Raw genomic sequence first — 15,322 nt, forward strand, 5'->3', positions numbered from 1 at the left:
CAGATGCAGCTGGCAGAGTTTTTAGACCCGGAGATGCCGGAGGAGGATTCCGAGGAGGAAGAAGCCCCACCTGACGTAGCTGTGGGGAATGGAGAGATATCAGATTAGAATATTTTAGCGAACCATTTTTAGTTTATTTCCGTTGTCGCCATTTTCCATTCCAATAAATTCCCATTCAGTTGTTTATGTTTAATTGAGAAATCAATAAAAGTTGTTATTTCGATTACTTGTTGGTGTCAATTTATCTTCGCGCAAATTATTCAATGCATTCTATCAATTTGTGCAACAAATATCTTAGAAACTTGTGCACTTGTAGGAAATGGCCGGAAGACCTCCACGAGCCAATCGCAACCCACGGTACGCCAACAACCGCAATGACAATAATGAGAATCCGAATCCTGACGGAAATCCACCGCCGCCACCTCCCAGAGTGGGCCTGAGCCAAGCAGATTTGATGGCTATAGCCACCATAGTGGCAACAACTATCCAGGGTTTGGGAAACCCCAATGGTAATCAGCAGCCACAACCACCACCGGCACAGAATGGGATCAAGTATCATTATGAGTCCCTTCGTAAGAACCGTTGCCCAGTGTTCAAGGGAGACGCCGACCCTGAGAGTAGCCAGAGTTGGTTGAAAAGCGTGGAAACCCAACTGCGACTGCTAGAAATACCTGAGGCACTTAAAGTAGAGGTGATAGTGCCATTCCTGGAGGATAAGGCAAGCAAGTGGTGGGAAACAGTCTCACCTGCCCTGACAGCCGCCGGAGGAATCACCTGGCGACAATTCAGAGATGTATTTCTCAAACAGTATTTCCCAACAGAAGTCAGACTACAGAAATTGAGCGAGTTTGAGAACTTCTCGCAAACTCCAGACATGTCAGTGGTAGATTACACCTCCCGATTCAATGACCTTGGAACTTATGCCCCGACAATCATGGCAGATGGAGTTCTGAAAATGCACAGATACAAAAAGGGATTGAGCAGCCGTATTCAGTCATCCTTAGCAGTTTATCAACCTACAAGCTTTGCCGATTTAATGGGAGCAGCAATAAGAGCTGAGACAGACATCAAGCGTCGTGAGGACGAGAACAAGAATAAGCGACACCTTACTGGACAATCATCTCAAGGGAAACAACCATTCAAGAGACCCAATCAGTCCAATGGGTCGTTCAAAGGCGCTTCGTCCCACCCAACCTACCAAGAACTAAAGATGTGTCCCAAATGTAATAATCGTCATTCTGGGGAATGCCACAGACAGACTGGGGCATGTTTCAATTGTGGTAAACTAGGGCATCGAATTGCTAATTGTCCTGAGCCATTAAAGAGAGGGACCAAGCCAAATGCTGATGCTAACCCCAACAAGCCAAAGGAGAATAAGCCCAACGCTCGTGTGTTTGCAATAACTCAAGAAGAAGCAGTTAATGCAAGCGATGTCGTGGCAGGTACCATTTTTATCAATGAAATACCAGCTTATGTGTTGTTTGACAGTGGTGCTACTCACTCGTTTATATCTAGAAGATTCACGAAGAAACTAGGGCATACACCTGAATTACTAGTTGAACCATTTAGAGTAGCGACTCCTACTAGTAAGACAGTCGAAACACATAGAGTGCACCGAAAGTGTAAAATTTGTATCAATGAGCAACTATTCCAAGTAGAATTGATACAACTAAACATGGTGGAGTTTGACGTCATCTTAGGAATGGATTGGTTAGCAAGAAATAACGCGATGGTCGATTGCAAGGGAAAGAGTGTCAGACTCCGAACCCCGGACCAAAGAGAGGTCGTGTATCATGGCAAATCCAAGGAACGGAAGTCACTTCTTTCCGCATCCCAAGCATGGAAAGCCGTGAAGTCTGGAGAAGATATCTATCTAGCAATGGTTAACATAGTGAAAGAGGAGATTGAACTTAAACTAGAGGATATCCCTATCGTGCGAACATTCTCAGACGTCTTTCCAGAGGAACTACCAGGGACAGTCCCAGATCGTGAAATTGAGTTCGAAATCAATTTAGTGCCCGGAACGGCACCCATCTCCAAGGCACCGTACAGAATGGCACCAGCTGAACTTAAGGAGCTAAAGGAGCAACTTCAAGAATTGCTAGACAAAAAGCAGATTCGACCAAGTGCGTCTCCATGGGGAGCTCCAGTACTTTTTGTCAAGAAGAAAGATGGGAGCATGAGGTTGTGCATTGACTATAGGGAATTGAATAAGATCACTATCAAGAACAAGTACCCTCTTCCGAGAATAGATGACCTGTTTGATCAGCTTAAGGGAGCCACAGTATTTTCCAAATTGGATTTGAGGACGGGCTACCACCAATTGAAGGTCAGGGCTGAAGACATCCCAAAGACGGCCTTTTGGACAAGGTATGGACACTACGAATTCACAGTGATGCCCTTTGGTCTGACAAACGCACCAGCAGCCTTTATGGACCTAATGAACAGCGTATTCAAGCCGTTCCTGGATCGGTTCATAGTGGTATTCATTGATGACATCCTTGTCTACTCTCCTAGCAAAGAAGATCACGAAGAGCACCTCCGCCTCACTCTACAAACTTTAAGGGAGAAAGAACTCTATGCCAAGTTCAAGAAATGCGAATTCTGGCTAAACAGTGTGTCCTTTTTAGGGCATGTGATATCGGAAGCAGGAGTATCAGTGGATCCAAAGAAAGTGGAGTCAATTCTAGATTGGCCGAAACCGAGAAACGCCACAGACATTAGAAGATTTCTTGGATTGGCAGGCTATTACAGGAAATTCGTTGAAGGATTCTCTTCCATAGCCGTACCATTAACAAGGCTTACTCAAAAGAATTCTAAATTCATTTGGGATGACAACTGCGAGAAAAGTTTTCAGACATTGAAAGAAAAGCTCGCGTCTACACCAGTGTTAGTCTTGCCCACTGAAGATAAGGATTTCACCATCTACAGTGACGCATCGAAGGAAGGGTTGGGATGTGTACTCATGCAAGAAGGAAGAGTGATTGCCTATGCATCAAGGCAGTTGAAGCCGCACGAACAAAATTATCCCACTCACGACCTCGAACTGGCAGCAGTCGTCTTTGCTTTGAAGATATGGAGACATTATCTCTATGACTCCAAGTGCGAAATCTTCACGGACCACCAGAGCCTCAAATACTTGTTCACCCAAAAGGAATTAAATATGAGGCAAAGACGATGGATTGAGCTGTTGAAGGATTACGACTTGACTATAAGCTACCATCCAGGTAAGGCAAACAAAATAGCTGATGCTTTGAGTCGGAGGAATATGAGTAAGGGTACCTTAGCTGCAATCTCCGCTCAACCATGTCTGCGAGAAATCGTCAAGTTGAAACAGGATCGAGACCCAGTTCTAGTAAAACTTAAGGAACAAGCTAAGGAAGCAAAGTCTCAAGACACTCAGATCGGCGACAAAGGAGTCCTTTGGATGAAAGGACGATTGTGCGTACCAGACATAGATAACCTTCGACAAGAAGTAATGTCAGAAGCACATAAGTCGAAATTTTCAGTCCATCCCGGGAGTACCAAGATGTACAGAGACCTAAAGAAGAATTTCTGGTGAAGTGGAATGAAAAAGGATGTTGCGATATTTGTTTCCAAATGTCTTGTGTGCCAACAGGTCAAAGCAGAGCACCAAAGACCTGGAGGACTCCTTCAACCTCTAGAAATTCCAGAATGGAAATGGGAACATATCTCCATGGACTTTGTGGTTGGGTTACCAAAGTCTAGACAAAGCCATGATGGCATCTGGGTAATCGTAGATAGACTCACAAAATCTGCGCATTTCTTACCAGTCCGCATGAACTATAATTTGGACAAGCTAGCCACATTGTACATAAATAACATCGTACGATTACATGGGGTCCCAGCCAGCATCTTGTCAGACAGAGACCCGAGGTTTGTATCTCGTTTTTGGAAGAGTTTTCAACAAGCCATGGGAACTAAGGTCACCCTCAGTACGGCCTACCACCCTCAGACCGATGGTCAAACAGAGAGGACAATTCAAACTTTGGAAGACATGCTGAGAGCATGTGTCCTAGACTTTAGCAGTAATTGGAGTGAACATTTGCCTTTGATTGAGTTTGCTTACAATAACAGTTTTCACAGCAGCATCGGAATGGCGCCGTATGAAGCTCTGTATGGGCGAAAATGTCGGTCACCACTATATTGGGATGAAGTAGGAGAAAAGGCCATCACTGGACCCGAATTGATCCAAGAAACAGTGGATAAAATCGCTATAATCAAGGAGAGACTCAAAGTTGCCCAAGATCAACAGAAAAGTTGGGCTGATTTGAAAAGGAGACCAGTAGAGTTTATAGTGGGAGATAAAGCGTACGTGAAAGTATCACCAATGAAGGGAGTGGTTCGATTCAAAAAACCAGGGAAACTGAACCCCAGATATGTTGGACCTTTTGAAATTCTGGAGAAAATTGGTACACTTGCATACAGATTGGCAATCCCACCGAATATGTCTAGAATTCATAATGTCTTCCATGTTTCACAACTAAGAAGATATGTTTCGGATCCAAGCCACATCCTTGAAGCTGAACCACTCTTAGTCGAGGGAGACTTGAATGAAGGACTGACTTATAAGGAAGTCCCGATCAGAATCGTGGATACAAAGGACCAAGTACTAAAGAGACGAACAATTCCCTACGTCAAGGTACAATGGTCTAATCATACCGAAAGAGAAGCCACTTGGGAACTCGAAGAGAAAATAAAAGATCTATATCCCTACCTATTTGAAGGACAAGTTAATACAAGTTTCGAGGACGAAACTTAAAATAAGGAGGGGAGAATGTGAAGACCGTGCAAATGGAAGGCACCAATCTTGGAAGAAATTCTTGCAACCGTTACCTTACAATTTAAGGAAATCAAAAATCACTCCGTTGCAAGCATGAGTCTCGGACGTGAACTTGGACCAAGAAAAGGCCACATTCAACTTCAAAGTGTAACCAACCTTTGACTAAGCAATCAGCAAAAATCTTGTGGAGTGATTTGAGACTTACCTTGTAGCTGAGCATTCAAACCGTTATATAATAAGTACCGAAGGTAGTAACCCACCTCATCAGTCTGCAATTCCTCCCCCGTAGCTGCAAGGATTCGAAAATATAACTGCTGAAAAAAAAAAACAGATTTCTTGATCCAATTTCCGGCCAAATTCGAAGCTTTGTGGTAGTATTTCGGAGTCCAGTTGCCGTCGTGATTAATAACCCAGCCTTAGCCTAGTTCCTGCACATTATTTCGAGACCAGTTGCTGCTCGACGTTGGTCCAGGAATAGCCGAGGAGCTTGATCAAACAAGCTATCCAAAAACCCGAGAATTTCCGCAACGGTTCGAAGCAAAGTTGCTGCCCTTTTTCCAGACCACTATCCTGTCCATTTCCGAAGGTGATAGCAGCCGAATTCAGCCAAGATCGAAGCATTACAACGGCCTAATTTGAAGCTTTTCCGCAATCTTGTTCGAAATCTTTTCGGTCCAGTTACTAGGTAAATTTCTATCCATTTTTCTAAGCTATGCCGTAGCCTCTTTCGGTCTAGAAATTCCATCAACATTTCAAGTAAACGGTTGTCTCATGCTATCACAGCTCGAACCAAAAATTTAGATCCTAAGTTCCAGCAGTCGTAAAGCCAATTCCAGTAGTTGTTGGAGGTGTATTGGTCCAAGCCTAACAATTCAATCTCAACGATAACAGTAAGTGGGTTTTCCTCTTTTGTTTTCTTGTGTTTCGAATATTGTTAAATAAAATTGTACACTTAAGTTCACTTAAGTGGCCCTTGAAATTTATATTCTTTTAATAAATATGGTTCACCCATTTGATTATTTTAAAGTGGAATTTTGAATATATATGTTATTATATAAATATATTAGCACACTTATTTTCTTTTAGGTGAGCATAATTTATTTCAAAAATAAATTAAATATGACTTTGAAAATTCGATCGGCATAATTTATTCGTTTTCATTGGGTATAAAATCCCCTTAATTATTCGTTGTTCGATATTAGTTATAATATTTGAAAGCATGTTGAATTATTTGAAATGCGTTGTAATGATTTGATTTAGAAATGGTAAAGGAAATTCCGAACTTTGATATGCTTTATTTAGGCCCTGATGCGGTGGGTTATAATAACCGTTCCTTTGGCCTCGCCCCTTAGAGGAGTAACATATAGGGGACTGATCAGTAAAAACCATAGAAAATGAGATGATTTCCAGTGCTATATTCGTATTTTGTTAATATTCGATTCAACATGCTTAACATTGAAATTATGGTAAATTATTCGTATGTATATCCTCGATATTTGTTATGCACGATCGGCCCCCATTTACTGAGTATTTTCCCCAAAATACTCACCCCTTACTTTCCCACCCAGATAAGAATGAGAATCAAATGGAGGACGAGGAGAAAGAATACTTTTGGGGATGGTGAAGAAGCAGTTTAATTCGTGACCGATTGATTATTCAGTCTTATGTTTTCAGTATTTCGTATTTACGCTTCCGCATGTTTCTATTTCTTTCTGAGTTGTAAAGACGTTGCACTTTTGGGAAATTTATGATAATAAACTGGTTTGGTATATGCTGTACTACGAGGCTAGTTGTCTGGCAATTATGTGATTGCGAGATAACTCCGGTGTCGACCAACCCCGGTCAGCAAGTTTTACTCGATCAATGACATAGCACCACCAACACTTGACTTCGATTTCATAGATTTTTAAGGATAGGCGTCTGTGTGCGAAGTTTAGTAAGTGTGACTTCTGGATGGAACAAATTGCATTCTTGGTAGCATACTGTTAAAGAGAGGAAAGGAAGTGGATATGGCAAATGTGGAATTGATTCGGAATTAGGCTACTCCGAAGAATGCTACTGAAATTCAGAGTTTCTTGGGGTTGGCAGGATATTACCGGAGGTTTGTACAGAAATTTTACCGGATTGCCTGCCGTTGACATCACTGACCAAGAAGGGCGTGAAATTTGAATGGATTGGAAAATGTGAGAAGAGTTTTGACGAGCTAATGGAGTGACTACTGACTGTTCTTGTCCTGGCAATTCCGGAGGATGCTAGACAATTTTTGGTGTATATAGATGCGTCCAAGAATGGTATAGGAAAGTTTGATGTAGAATCATAAGGTCATTCATTGCCTATGATTCTCGAAAATTAAAGGTACACAAGAAAAACTATTCGAACAATGATCTCGAGATATCAGTTGTCGTTTTTGTCTTGAAGCTGTCGAGACATTATCTGTATGGTGAATGCTATGAGATTTTCACCGACAATTACAGTTGTAAATATTTCTTCGCACGAAAAGAATTAAATATGAGGCAGAGGCGATGGTTACAGTTGGTGAAAGATTACGATTGTAACATAGGCTACCATCTAGGTAAGGCTAATGTAGTTGCATATGCTTTGAGTCGCAAATATACAGCCGATAAGGGAAAAGTGTTGCACTTAAAGTACCCAATGAATTGGCATGAATTATGCTACTGTCAAATAGAATTATTCGTTTTTGGTTGTTTGAGTGTCATTATAGGAACCTCGGCTTTTAGTATGCTGTCGTTGAGCCACCAAACTTAAATTCCCACTCTCTAAATAAATTAGTGTAATGGTGGGCAGGGTCGAATCCACAGGGAACGGAGGATGATTTCTTTCGAGTAAAATGCAAATAAAAGAGGGATTTGTTTGATATGAATTTAATAAAATACCAAACTAAATTTAACATGCAAGAAGAAATAACTAATCAAGATGAATAACTATTGAAATGTAAATTAATATTACCAAGCTCGATTCAAGGGATTTTTACTATTCAATTTTGTCATTGTTCATCGGCTAACATATTATTTATTCATACAGTTACAAGTAATTAACTTAGAATTATAGAGATAGCAGCTAAAATTCTTGCGTTTTCTTAATTAATTTACCAAACCCACCATCCAGTCAAAACTTATCAATAATTAACTGGGCACGATAGCGTTCCATACTAATTAAAAATAGCATTTTCGTTTTGTGAAAACAGTTAATCCTAAAATCTAACAACCGAAATAGCTGCAATTGATAAATCGAGTTTCGTTGTTTTATTTAGATTACATATGTTATGATAGCACAACACACCTAATCTATCGCTACTCATGTACCAATCATTCATGACAATTACAGATCACTGTATTAATGGATAACAGTAAAAAATTATATATCAAATTAAATTGTCAGATTAACCGAGATACATCTTTTATAGAATTAAATATAAATTAACAAATACTTGAACAAAACATGAATATTAAATTAAAGCACAAAAAGCCTCACAATGATAAATTGAAATAGTAAAAATATCCCTTGAATAAAAAATAAAACTTAGCCTAAAGGTGTGGAGAGACTTGGAGAGAAAATCCTTGAGCCACTTGTTTCTTGTGCTTCACGTGAGATTTTTTGGAGAGGAGGGTGGAGAATTGTGAGTTGAATGAGAAAATTCTGCAGCCACCTCCTTTTTTTTACGTGAATAGTGTAGGCTTTTTCTTTTTTTGTTGTCAATTTTTGAGAAAAGCCCATTAATGTAAATATAAAAACCTAATACCTAAAAATTAAAAGATACTAGAAAATATCCTCCAATAATATAGAGTTTTTTTTCCAAAAAAAAACTCTATCTTTTAATTATTCCTTGATATGAAAATTCTTCAATTCTCACTAAGAAGCCGAGGAGCATTCATAAGGCGTGATCACGTCTTATCCAAAATCCAATTCTGAATTTTTCTGTTCAAGTCTTCCACTACGATCATATCGACAACTTTAATTTTGATATAAAATCACTTTTTTTAGCCCAATTTATCGCATGAACACAAAACTTCCTCATACAATAAAATTACACAAAAATTTGTCAATTAAGCACGTTGGAAGTGGTAACAATGAGACATATGACAACAAAAAATGCCAACTATTATGAGCCTATCAGCTTTATACGTATATCAAGAACAATTGGAATGAAAATTAGAGCTCGAAGAAGAAAGAGTGTTGTACAGGGCATCTCCATCAAGAATAAAAACTGATTCAGATATCTATTTACGAGTATCTCTATCTGATTTGAAATTATAATCAGTGTAACTGTCTAGTTTAAGGTCTCCACCTGGATAGACATATTTCCCGTTCTCCAAAGTTAGTTGAGAATGTTCTTTAGTGCTATCCAATTATCCTTACTATAGGATTTGACTAATAATGGATGGTTATCCCTACAACATAACAATTTTCTGGCCTAGTGCACAACATCACTTATGATGATACCCTCGAGAGAGATTGGATCCCGGGACATGGGTGAATTCCCGGGTCATGAATGACCCGGGATACTAAATAGATGGTCCAGGTCAGGGTAAAATTGCAGGAAGAGCTCATTATAGACCGAGCAGTTGAACGCCCGGGACGTCTTCTCCCCGGGCTATTGCGAGCCCGGGCTCTCATGCAAGCTTCCGGGAGATTTTCTACCCGGGCTACTTCGATATAAGCACGCACTCAAGTGTACTAGCAGATAGGGTGTGGGCGGTTGCCCCATCTCTGACACCGATCCAAGTAGTTGACAAAATCAGTTAAGGTGGATGTGACTAGTATGAGATTTCACGTATCAGTATATAGGGTGTGATCAGCCGCCATGCTATAACTAGTAGGTAGCACGAAGAACAAGGTCATCATCACTTCTCCTACTATAAATAATAGGTTCTCTCCTTGCATTTGATTCATTCTGATATTGATTATACTAGAATTCATTGCTCATTTATTGTAAAAACTCTTTCCTACACATCAATCTCACAACCATCACCTGGTTACATTGGTCCTTTGTTGAATCGTTTACTGACTTAAGCATCGGAGTGGTCACGCCGGACACCTCTCCGACGCCCATTCACTCGGTTATCTTCTTGAACGTGGGTCATATCAGTCGCCCAGGAAGAAATCTTCTGGTTCAGTTATTCAAGCTGCTCTTATTTCCTTCATTATCTTGATAACAGATCTGGTAGAGGACCCGACTCGGCTCATCCCTTTCACCGAATCGCATCAACTTACACAAGGCTATTTACTGTAGAGGCATAGGGAACGTGTCTCATGTCCTCAACCTTTTGTGGTGTCTTAGGACACTGCTCTATGGAGAGGACGACTCCATATCAGGATGGTAGGTAACCCTTCTTGGAATTTTTCATTCTAAAATACAATAGCAACTTATCAATACAAGTAGCTTGACCCTATGCCAACAATTGATTCTTGCGATCTCAAACAATTCGAATTCTAACAACACAATTTGATTATCTCACAAGTCTTAAGTGTACATGATTATCAGTGCCGACAGATTCTGAGCAAAATCCAATGGACTAAATCACGAATCAATGCTGGAAGGTTTTAAGTTTACATATTTATCAGCGCAAAGAGATTTTCACCAAATTCAATGGACTAAATCAATTATCAATACTCACATGTCTTAAGTTTACATATTTATGAGTAAAAAAAGATTTTGATTAAATCCAATGGACCAATCACGTATCGATGCTTTTGGCCTTTAAGTTTGCATATTTATCAATGCAAAGTGATTTTAACCAAGTCCAATGCACTAATTCATGTATCTTAAGTTTACATTTATATCAGTGCAAAAAGATTTTGATCAAATGGACCAAATCACGAATCAAAGCTCGGAGGTTTATCAATGCAAAGTGATTTCATTCTTTCTATTCAATAAAGATCTCTTCCCGGAACTGGTCTTTCGTGGTGTCAAATTACAGTCTTAACATATGACCTTTTTTTTTTTTTTTTTTTTTTTTTTTTTTCTGGTTTTGATCTTTGCTCACATTTGCAGTGTCAAGATGAAACTCTCCATAAAAAAGGGCTATTTTTTAAAAAAATTATTAAATGTATATGACTGAAACCTAATTTTAACAATAAAGATTACTCATTTTCAAACCCCTTCGTATCCAAAATTTACCAGACTATTAATATATATATATATATATATATATATATATATATATATATATATATATATATATATATATATATATAACTGAAACCTAATTTTAACAATAAAGATGACTCATTTTCGAACCCCTTTGTGTCCAAAATTTACCAGACTATTAACATATCCTTTTCAATCTGTGAAACCACAATTATTCTTCTAAATTATTATTTTCAATGAGCCCGACTAATTGCCAATTAAGAGACGAAAACCATCTGCTCTATTTTATGCTATAATTTTTCTATACATAAATTACGTAATAACAATATAAATTAAAATAGACATTAGGTGAAGATAGTATAAACGAAAATCGATCAACACCAGTTTCTCCAATATGGGCCAATGATAGCTGAAATTTTTGCACAGTGGGATGGTTGTACCGAATCTATTTTTGGTGAAAATAATCATATACGATTTTAAAATAATAATAATTTTGCTCCATAGTATACTAAAAGTAAAATCATTATTTTTTTTCTGTTGTAATTAATTTTCCACCAACAAAATAAATATGGTCAAAATGTAAAAAAATAAATCTGAGTTTGGCTCAAAATACTGTTCAAGACTAGAAACATAAAGTTAATTTGGTCTCGGATTTCCTTTGAATTATACAATAAATTCAAATTTCGATTCATTTAGGACCAACGTAGATAACAATTTTATTAAATAAACATTCATTATCTTAATTTCAAACATATAATTGAATTGCAAATAAGGATATAGAGATATCATTTTATGGATAAAGATTTGTGAGCACGTCTCACAAGCGACATATTTTATTATGAAATGAATTACTTTTTCAGTTACAACTTTACCAAAAACTACGAATAGATCCGACAAAAATTATTATATCCTCAGTTCAAAAGAAATGATCATAAATTTTAAATTAGTAAATTACACAGTGGCTTAAATATTGTGTTTCAACCTATTTTCACATCATAAAAAATTATGTGAGAGATTTTTATGGTTCAATTTTGTAAGATAAATATCTGATTCGAATCAATCCATAAAAATATATCAAAATATTGCTTTTTAAAAAATGTATATGGATAGGGTGACCAGGAATCAATCAATAATGCTAAAAATTTCAATTATAAAAAAAAATATAAATAACATGATACTCAAGAAAATGAGTGGCCCGGCTTTCCAAATCACTCACCAAGAGTTCTTCCCTTTCAAGCTAATCGATACCCCTTTCTCCCTATATATATTATTGTATATTTCTGTATATCATTATCCTCATCGTCTCTCTCTTTCTTCAACTTTTTACCTGTAAACCACATAACTTGAAATTTTCAGATATTTAAGGTAATAAATGGGCAGTGTAGAAATGGAGAAAAAGATAGTGGGATGGGCTGCAACTCCTCTGGCGTCCTCTCACCGTATACGTACACTCTGAGGTAATCTTTGGTTGTTTGGTTCCATTTTCCTCTTGTTTTTTGTTCTACTTCCATGTTTTCTTGGCAATTTTTTGTAGGTTTTTTGGGTAAAAAATGATTTGCATGTGCAGAAATACAGGTACTGAAGATGTTTATGTGAAGGTGATATGCTGCGGGATTTGTCAGTCGGATGTTCACCAGGTTAAAAATGATCTCGGCGTGTCCAATTACCCAATGGTTCAAGGGTATATATATTTCATCCTCCTCGTTTATATTCATTCACAGGAAAATTTCAATATCGATTGTGTATATGGTCGAAGTTTGGTATTTTATTTTCACATATTAAGCGCAATGATAGGCATCATATCATCATCTTAACCAAACCAATTACTTTTGTGAGAAAGCACCACATCTTACGATTCTCCATATTTTTGTTTCCATGAACACAAAGGGACATTTTTTGATCAACTGCATGTAAATGGTTTTTCAGAAAAATATACATATGTGTGGAGTATGTAATATTCTCATGTGCATAGGTTGAGGATTGATCGTGATTTGGGCTAAAGAAAAACAATCATTCTTGTTTTATTGTCATTTTCTTGCTTGTGTAAACTCCAGTGCATGGCTCATAGCCATTAATTTTTGGAGTTTGATTGTAGACATAATCCAATGGATTTTGTCAGTATTTGAATTCTCTTGATGTGATTTTATTTGTTCTATTATTAACCATGTCGAACTCTCTTATAAGCATACAAATACTAGAGTCTCCCCTCTCTACTCCCTTTCTCGATACAAGGGAGTCATTAAAGATTTTCAGCCACCTGGTCGAACTCCATGTTACATCAATGCTTCTCTTGTTCAATGAACATGCATATGACCGTGAATTGGCAGGCAATAAGTAACTCTAATATCATATTTGTGTATTGCATTTCACCTGGGTCAAACTCCCCTTCCCAAACAGCTATTTGCATGCATTGCACTTTAGTTAGACCTCATTCCGATCCCGCATACACATGCATTAGACTTGCTTTATTTATTTTGTCCAGAGAATTACTGTAGAGGGTTGTTGGATTGAGATTCGATGATGGAGATGTGATTTCAGTGGTGTTAGAATTAAAACCATGTATTTGCCTAAACTCTTTTCGTTTCATAAATCCATAAAGCTAACTTTATCTCTTTTCTTTTCTTCAACTCAATGCGTGTTTACTTTCATCAATTCAACTCCGTGGTCCATAAAATTTTTATGTATGCATATGTCAGCTTCTTTGGGTTGCATGTAAGCCCAACACATGCTTCATTGCTGCACAAACAAATTAAACTCTAGTAACAAAAATGGTCATCCGGCCTACTTTACACAAAATTTTGCTTGATTAATTATCTATGTAATAACAAGAACATCATGTACAAACATGATTTACCAGTTGTCTTCCATTTTCATCATGCACTCACACTTTAATGATTCCTATCGCCAAGGCATTCTTCATTATCTGTGGGAGTATTGAGATTGGGCAATTAATATCAACTGCCTTCGAACTCCATGCACCTTCTTTTACCTTCTTAATTTGATTATTCCCTTGATTCGTACTCACAAATCTTCTCATCATCTGCCTCACCACTGCTTTCACATACGCCAGAATACCATCGGCCAGAGGCTTTGGTGCTTCTTCTATTTCTCTTGCTATTTTTTCCTCTTGCATTGGTTTAAGGCTTCTGCATTCCCTTGAATATATGTTCCATGGCCATGATATTGGCCTTTAATTTGTTCAATTATGTCTTGAAAGGAAATTTTATGTGCATTTCTTCCATTATATCTTCTTCAAAGTTTTGATAGAACTTTCACTCCCCTCATAATTTTCTCACATCTCCGGTCACTCCGAGTGTGCCAAAGATTATTTGCACAATATTTCTAGTTGCGGGCACCAGGTGCTAGAAGCACTAATTTGTGTGAAAAATAATAAAAATAAAACTTTACTATTCAAACCACGTGGATCCAATATTCGATCGTCAATTATAATTTTTTAAACTATTATGCATCATACTTATAAAATAAATTGATTGAAACAACACTGAAAATTGAAGAAAACAAACTCCCAACATGATTTTGTTTTTACAATAATCTATAAGAATTTAGAAGACATAAAATTATAATATAAATGGTTGAATCTGGAAAGAAAAGAAGTCAAAATACTTGGAATTAATTAGACTAAAAAGATAAATTATTTGAAGATGAAAACTAGATACTTTGTAGAGAATTTGCACAAATTATGTTATTGAGTTGAGTTGTCGAAGCATTTCTTTTCTTCATATTCTTAGACGGTTCTCCCACTCTCTTATTACTCCATCATTTTGCCTATATTTCTGCACCATCTCTTCCAATTTGCACGCCATTGATTTATTCAAACTAATTTTGAATTGACGAGCTTGTCTGATCTTCTAGTTTTTTCATTCTATTTGGACTTAGGCTCAATCATTGGGCCACGTTTAATTGTGCATGCTTTGGTGCGAACAGTATGGCACTCTAAACCGAAAGGAGATTACACTGTGGCTCTTACAATAGCACAATGAACTGCCGAACATCATCGTTTGTTATCTCCACAAATGGCTCTTACAATATCACAACCAAATCAAATTCCTAGAGGATAGCCACCATCTACGGGGCTGATTAAGGTCAATATAGATGTCACAGTTCTTGCATCAATGGAGTTCTTTGGGGCGAGGTTCGTTGGACGAGAAAGTGATGGAATTCCAAAGATTCTTGTAATGCTAGAGCATTACGTACTATTCTACACAATAGAACATTCTGTGTTTTAAATAAAATGTTTGCAAAATCTCTAATACATTTTAATAGATTTGCTGTGAGAATTCAGAATATCAACTTTCTTTACGCACAAGATATATGGATTTTGATGGTAAATTCGAATCCACCCAAAAGAGAATTTAAATCAAGGAAACAATTTGAGAGAATTAAATTTC

At 37.6% G+C, this 15,322-nt stretch overlaps 1 protein-coding gene and 1 long non-coding RNA gene across 2 annotated transcripts; both read left to right on the top strand.

The window, feature by feature from the left end:
* Positions 1–319: 319 nt before the first annotated feature.
* On the top strand, positions 320–3,665 carry LOC140804819 (uncharacterized). Its single transcript, XM_073160966.1, has 4 exons — positions 320–2,149; positions 2,216–2,959; positions 3,005–3,441; positions 3,620–3,665. The coding sequence occupies exons 1-4, from the start codon at positions 320–322 to the stop codon at positions 3,663–3,665; spliced, it is 3,057 nt and encodes a 1,018-aa protein (XP_073017067.1).
* An 8,469-nt stretch (positions 3,666–12,134) lies between these two features.
* On the top strand, positions 12,135–15,220 carry LOC140811609 (uncharacterized). The gene is made up of 3 exons (XR_012113496.1): positions 12,135–12,370; positions 12,481–12,594; positions 14,859–15,220. It is a non-coding gene; the product is annotated as an uncharacterized lncRNA (long non-coding RNA).
* The last annotated feature ends 102 nt before the right edge of the window (positions 15,221–15,322 follow it).

The sequence above is a fragment of the Primulina eburnea genome, chromosome 1 (genome assembly GCF_022965805.1).
Source record: "Primulina eburnea isolate SZY01 chromosome 1, ASM2296580v1, whole genome shotgun sequence".
NCBI lineage: Eukaryota > Viridiplantae > Streptophyta > Magnoliopsida > Lamiales > Gesneriaceae > Primulina > Primulina eburnea.

Bases quoted from the DNA above. Each gene is read 5' to 3' on its own strand.
- LOC140804819 (XM_073160966.1), top strand. From the start codon at position 320: ATGGCCGGAAGACCTCCACGAGCCAATCGCAACCCACGGTACGCCAAC. The intron at 2,150-2,215 runs GTACTTTTTGTC...GAATTGAATAAG, and splicing joins CGTCTCCATGGGGAGCTCCA to ATCACTATCAAGAACAAGTA. The intron at 3,442-3,619 runs GTGCGTACCAGA...GTGTGCCAACAG, and splicing joins CTTTGGATGAAAGGACGATT to GTCAAAGCAGAGCACCAAAG.